The sequence below is a fragment of the Opisthocomus hoazin genome, chromosome 2 (genome assembly GCF_030867145.1).
Source record: "Opisthocomus hoazin isolate bOpiHoa1 chromosome 2, bOpiHoa1.hap1, whole genome shotgun sequence".
NCBI classification, from domain to species: domain Eukaryota; kingdom Metazoa; phylum Chordata; class Aves; order Opisthocomiformes; family Opisthocomidae; genus Opisthocomus; species Opisthocomus hoazin.
Window position 1 is genome coordinate 64,797,811 of NC_134415.1, and position 6,099 is coordinate 64,803,909.

The following is a 6,099-nucleotide window of genomic DNA, read 5'->3' on the forward strand; positions in this document are numbered from 1 at the left end:
ATGCAGCAACTCTTTCTCCCTGCTGGAGGGAGCATTTTCACCTGCAAGAATTAGCAGTAAGCTAGAAAACAATCAAAATGGCTTTTTTTTTTTTTTCTTCTTTTTCTCCTCTCCCACTTCCTGCCTGGTGCAATTTAGAGGAAGTACGATTTCTGTGAGCAAAATAATCACAACCTGAAGCTGCTGTACCATCTTCTGGCTAGCACTGCATGAAAGCATTCAGGGAGCTCCTCGTCCACTTCCTTCAAAAGTCTAGAGGACAAAAAAATAAAAGCATATCACACTGCCAGAGATGAATGAAGTACATCTATCATTCGTGGCTTTCTGTGCACAATCTGGTCACTCTGGAGGACGGTCATTCTTCAACTGAATCATGCTGCAAAATTACTTCTATCTCGTTGTGCTTTCTGTACAGTTACTTAACTACTTTCCTTACAGGAATTCAGTTTGCTTTCATTTCACATTGCAAATAAAAAGAGAAACAACAGCAAGAAGAATTGCATAAATTTAAGTATGTACTTTTATTTCATACTTTCATGGCCCATTTTGATTTGTAAACATTAAATTACCAGTCCCCTTCTTCACATGTTAAAAATAACCACCAGACATCTGAGAGCATTACCTGAGTTTGTCGTGTTTTTTTTTTTAAAAAGAGAGATCTGGCATCTTTTACCTCAGTCACATACAGTACCATTTTAGGAAAATTACAAAAGGGAATGTTTTCCAAAACAGGACAGTTTCCTTTTGACTACAAAGATACAGAAAATACATCAAAACACCCTGGAATGATCAGCCTTATTCAGAGGATGTTGCAAGTCACTGTCTCAAACAATTCCATTAATGCATAGCTGAAACACTGCATCAGTCCTGCAGTAGCATGATATCAACGTTGTCATGAACACCTTGTAAAAGCAGCTCCCCTTGATAAGCGACAATCTTCCGTCGTTTTGCAGCTTTAAGAGTTCCCACTAGGGCTTCAAAGAGGTTGGCACACTTTTCATCAGCAAAGAGCACACCAAATTTCACGCTCACTTGTCCATCAGCATCTAAATCAAAGAGGTAACATGAAAACATATGCAGATTTTCTTCCATTTAGGAGATTATCAGGGAAACAACGTGACCCGTGGTCAAAATGCTGAAAGTAAACCCCATGGTGTTTCCCAGTTTACTGGTGAACAGATTATGACTGCTGACAACAAAAGGTAAGCAGAACTCCTGCCTACAATCACTTTCCCTTTCTTCCAGCGACTCGTATCAAGGACCACATATCTGCTATGTATATTTTTACTGATGACTTTCTGAAACCTATGACCAGCACACGCTATTCAACCTCTTCAAAGCCTAAGGAGGAAATTAGTTTTAAATAATTAAAATGTTAAAATTATTTTTTTCAAATAATTTTTTTCACTTACTAATATTTAAGGTTCACATTGAAAAAGCTGCAACATGAATTCGTTTCTCACACAAAGCAAGAACTGTAAAATACATGTTAAGGTTAGCTAGGTTATTCCTAAAAGGCAGATGCAGTCATACAAAACGTGAGACGTATGTCTCCATTTAGGTTTTGAAAAATAAATGGAACCGAATGAAATTGCATCAGAACTGAAACATATGAGCAGATAGCACATCCACAAATTGCCGAAGTCTTTGTAAAAAAGAGGCATTTTAACAATGAAAAATGATCTTAAGAGAAAAGGCTACCTTCTAAGCAAGTGTAAGGAAGGCTGGGACTACACCTGTAACTCCTGGATTAGTTTTAGGCATACAGATCAATTCCTTCCAAATAATACTATGATGAACAGAATTGAAGCACACGAATTCTGAAGTTCAGATTTTACCAAGGAAGGAAGTGGAAGGAAAAGGTGCAACTTTCTTCTTTGATGGCTGTAGCGAGTATTAGATGTCTAAAGAATAGGGTAATTTTGCAGTTCATTTTAGTGGGAGCAAGATTTCAGGCCTACATCCTCTGTTCTGCAGAGGCTTAAAAGTGTAACTTCGTAACAGAACTACTTTAAAGGACGGGACGCAGGAAATACCATACAGTCCAACATTAAGTATATAAGCAAATTACCTGAGCCTGCTTAATTAAATTTGCCAGGTTCATAGGTTGATATAACACGACTACATCTGTATGACATGTAAGTCATACACATACATGTATGTGTAACACCACTATGTCAGTACGGTCAGAATTATTACAATACTTACTTCTGGTTCCCAGCCGCCGAATCTCCTCAACTAAGAGGCTAATTTCATGTTCCACATTCATTGTGGTCTAAAAAGCAAAATAAATTTTGACAAAGTTATTAGGAGACCTGTAAATCCTTTGCGGCATGCTGGCCCGTTCTCACTTCATCAGGAACGCCACAGCACTTTGTAAAACCCATCAGCCCTGAGACACATGGATACAGGATAATCTGAGATTTCAGTCCTGAATGGATAAAGAGCCTCCACACCTGAAGGGAAGTGAACAGAAACTACAACCTCGGTACATTCTAAACACAAATATAAGGGACTAATCTGAAAATATGAAAGATGTGGGATGGTCCCTGGGAGGAGTCGTTTGTTTTGAAGAATGAGCTCAGGCTGTCACAAAATCAGAGCACCCTGGTAACATCACAGGTCTTCAGGGGCTCTGCAAGTTTCTATCAATGCCCTGAATAAAAAGTGAACATCTTCCTTTACATTCCCCCCTGGGACATGGGATACAGCCTCAGCCTGTTCGTTTTTTCAAACCATACCGCAGCTTTCCACTTTTCCTGGCAAGATACCACAGACACCCAGCTGGTCACAGCAGCTACCGCACATCTGCTGCCCAGAGTGGAACTGAACGAGAGACAAACCATGGATGTGTCCTAAGAAGGCCAACATTTACTTCCATTCACAGGGATCCCGAGGAACTACTACACCGCCAAACATACCCCGTGCGCCTCTCCACTGTGAAACATGGTGATTTTCACCACTGTGCACCAATGCCTTGCAACAGTTCAACCACAGGCAACTTCGTAGATGGCAAGAGTCACACAAAACACCACCTGGCTCCAAAGCATCCGTGGTTAATAACTGCAGGCATCTGAAAAGAGTTCTGGAATCTATGCTACGCAAAGCGGCATCAACACAATGAAAACTTTAGAGGTGAAACTCCTTAAGCAAAACCTGGGATCAAGGCAAGCACATGAAACCAGACCCCACAGACACAGCAAAGCCTCAGATGCAGCTTCCACAGGTGCTAACGATGCAGCCTGGAACAAAAGCTATAGAGAGAGCTTCTGGGGCTGAGCGCTGCCTGAAAGCGGCTCAGTGAGCACTGAGACCCTCTACTGTTCAAGAAACCAGGATTTCTGCACCGATCCAGTAAGGAAGTGGAGTTAAAAAATTGACATCTGGATGCATCACAACTCTTCCTAAGAGAAGGGCTTCCCCTTCTTTCCTTCTTGATTGAATTAAAAGCGGTAAGAGTGATGCAGTTCCACCTCCTGGCCCCCCACGATTTATCCAAGAAGCAAAAAACCTCTGTAACAGCGTCTGATTTTCAGATCCCAAATTCACTTGCAAAAAAATCTCTCTTTTTAAACACGCAAAACCAAGCAAGCTTAGTACCAGCATGGGCTCCGCTCAAGCCCCATCAAACCCCAGCCTCGCCCCTAGGGCAGGGCGGCACCGACGGCCGAGCGGGCAACACGGCCACGCAGCCCACCGCAACACGGCACGGTGGCAGGGTTTTATCCGCCCCGGACGACGTCTACAAACTTCTAGATTTTGTTCGACTGAGCACTACAGGTGTTTCCACAAGTCACCGAGGAAAACACAAGCCACCTACCATAAAGCTTATGTTACCATTATTCACTTGTCAGAGTGCCAGTTTTAGTGTCGGTCACTACAGTGGCATGATGGGCTTCTCTTTAACGGGGTTCTTTTAACTTTGAAGGCTTTTTTACTTTAACTCTTTGAATTCACGTTAATTTAAAATTCTTCTCCCTCGTACACAGACGCTGCCAATTTAAATAGCAACATTTAGAAATAAAACAAACAAACAAACAAATCTACATTATTCTGCAACGCTCTTGAGATCCGCGAACCGCGGCTGCGCCCGGAGCAAGGAAGCAGGGATTTCGGGCACCTTGGGCACACCTCGGCACCCGCTTCATCGCGCCACACGCCCGGCACGCCAGCTATCCCAGAAGCGCGGGCCGGCTATTAAACTCCAGGGTTTCTGCCGCCAGCACCCCGCGGGAAGGAAGCCGCATGGGTTTTCAGCACGTAGCGCGGAGACCAAACCTCCCTTCACCCTCTGGAAATCCACCCAGCCGTTCCTCAGCGCAACCGCCACCGGCCGCTCCCGCCGCACGCACGGCCAATACCTGAGAAGATGGCTCCGAGCGGGCCCGCGCTGCGAGGCGGAGCGCGGCCCCCTTCCCGCCGCGGCACCCCCGGGCAGGACCCGCACCGCCCCTCCCCGGGCTCCGCCGGGGCTGCCACCGCCACCCCCGCAGGGCCCACCGGCAAACGGGCCCCGGCCGGGCGGGGGGCAGCGCCTCTCCCTCCCCGGAGCGGAGGGAAGGGAAGGAAAGGACGGCCCCCCCCAACGCCGCTCCCCACCACTCACCTGCCGCCGCCGCGCTTCTCAGGGCAGGCGGCGGAAGGCGGGCGCAGGGCGAGGGGGCGGGCGACGGTGACCCGGCCTCCGCCTCGGGGGCCAGGCCCCCTCCCGGCGCTGAGCTCCGCGCCGCCCCGCCCGCGGCCATTTTGGGTTCCGCCGTCGCTGGCTGCGGCGGGAGCCGCCCTGCCCTGCCCGGGTGCCCCTCCCCGCGGCCTTTCTCTCCTAGAGACCCGGTTCGCTTCCCAGAGAAAGCAGACGAGCGAGGTTAATACCCTTTACCTTCGATAAAGTCGCGCTGCGGTTTATCTAATTTTTGATTCAGCGCCACAGTCCCGGCACTCTCACACTATGGAGAGAATGCAACTTTCCCCCCCCCGTCTTGTGTCTTGGTATTCGCTAACGCTCTCGTCTGTCCGGCCGCGTCTTCCCCTCGCAGCAGTGCTCGCGTCTGCTCCGGAGGACACAGCCACTCAAACCGGGGCTGCGTGAGCTCCTCCGGCACGGGGGCTGCCGCCAACCTGCTGCTCGGAGGCAAGGCTCACACCGAAAAAATAATACAAAAAAGCTGTCTCTCCCACCTCCTCCTCAGGCATGACTGCCCTTACAGCACAGTCGGTACAAGAAGCTATTTCCAGCCCTTGCAGCTCGCACTTGCATCCATCAGCTTCTGGAGGTGAAGCCGAGATACCTCCCCAGACTGCGAGCTGTGCCAGCTGGGTCTGGTCCCTTACTGCATCCTCCCGTCCCTGGTGTGAGGGTGGACAAACGGCTAACGGCACCTTAAGCTGCCGCGGCGAGCCCTGCTAGGGCTCCTTTGGCAGAACCTGCAGCTAGATAAATTGATTTGCGTAGTGGAAATTACGCCAAGGAGATCACGTGCTTATCACTCCAGGGACGTATAGCCAGAGCCCAAGACCTTTCCTTTTCTGAGGGTTTTTTCTGATGTCGGTGTCTTTGTTAAGAGATTAACTTTTCCTTAGAATAATCACTGATTATCAGTAACAGAATCTTTGGTTTGTTAGAAAAAAACACCATGCTGCTTTCTGCTCAAGGAGCTATGTATTCAGCAGGTGATAGCATATCAAAACATTTTCCCAAACAGATTAGCTGTATTTAATACCAGTAAGGGGTGCTCTTTTCAAAAAACAAACCCTGATAGTTAGGAAAACAAGTTGAGATTGAAAGGGCTACATTCCCAAGTTGACAACGAAATTAATGAAATTTAAATCTGTCTGAATTGAATCAAAAGACAGTGGTGAATTCTCAGAAACGTGTAGCACTGATGCTCTGTGCATGATGACATCTGTGCTTATATTAAGGCATACTGCTTTTCCAAATACCTTCCTTTTGTTGGCCAACACAGTGCTAAATACGACAGTAAAAAGGATAGACTTTTAAGGAAAACCTGAGATAAACCTTTTAAAAAAGAATCTAATTAGTATGTTAGCAAATACGACAAATATTCCAGTTATTTAGCAGTGTAGAATAAAAGTGCTTAT

At 46.9% G+C, this 6,099-nt stretch overlaps 1 protein-coding gene across 4 annotated transcripts; it reads right to left on the reverse strand.

The window, feature by feature from the left end:
- Nucleotides 1-502: 502 nt before the first annotated feature.
- Nucleotides 503-5,390, reverse strand: ABRACL (ABRA C-terminal like). Of its 4 annotated transcripts, none has more exons than XM_075413930.1 (3): nucleotides 5,179-5,390; nucleotides 2,209-2,275; nucleotides 503-1,046 (listed from the first exon to the last, which is right to left on the reverse strand). In XM_075413930.1, exons 1-3 carry the CDS (start codon nucleotides 5,191-5,193, stop codon nucleotides 862-864), a joined length of 267 nt encoding a protein of 88 aa, XP_075270045.1. In that variant the 5' UTR covers nucleotides 5,194-5,390; the 3' UTR covers nucleotides 503-861. The 4 variants fall into 4 exon arrangements, with proteins under 4 accessions (XP_075270045.1, XP_075270048.1, XP_075270046.1 ...); XM_075413933.1 differs by lacking the exon at nucleotides 5,179-5,390 and adding an exon at nucleotides 4,880-5,098; XM_075413931.1 differs by lacking the exon at nucleotides 5,179-5,390 and adding an exon at nucleotides 4,607-4,725.
- Between the last annotated feature and the right edge of the window lie 709 nt (nucleotides 5,391-6,099).

Excerpts from the sequence above, each read along its gene's own strand:
- ABRACL (XM_075413930.1), bottom strand. Across the intron at positions 1,047-2,208 it reads TCGGCGGCTGGGAACCAGAA|ATGCTGATGGACAAGTGAGC; the intron begins GTAAGTATTGTA and ends TCTTTGATTTAG.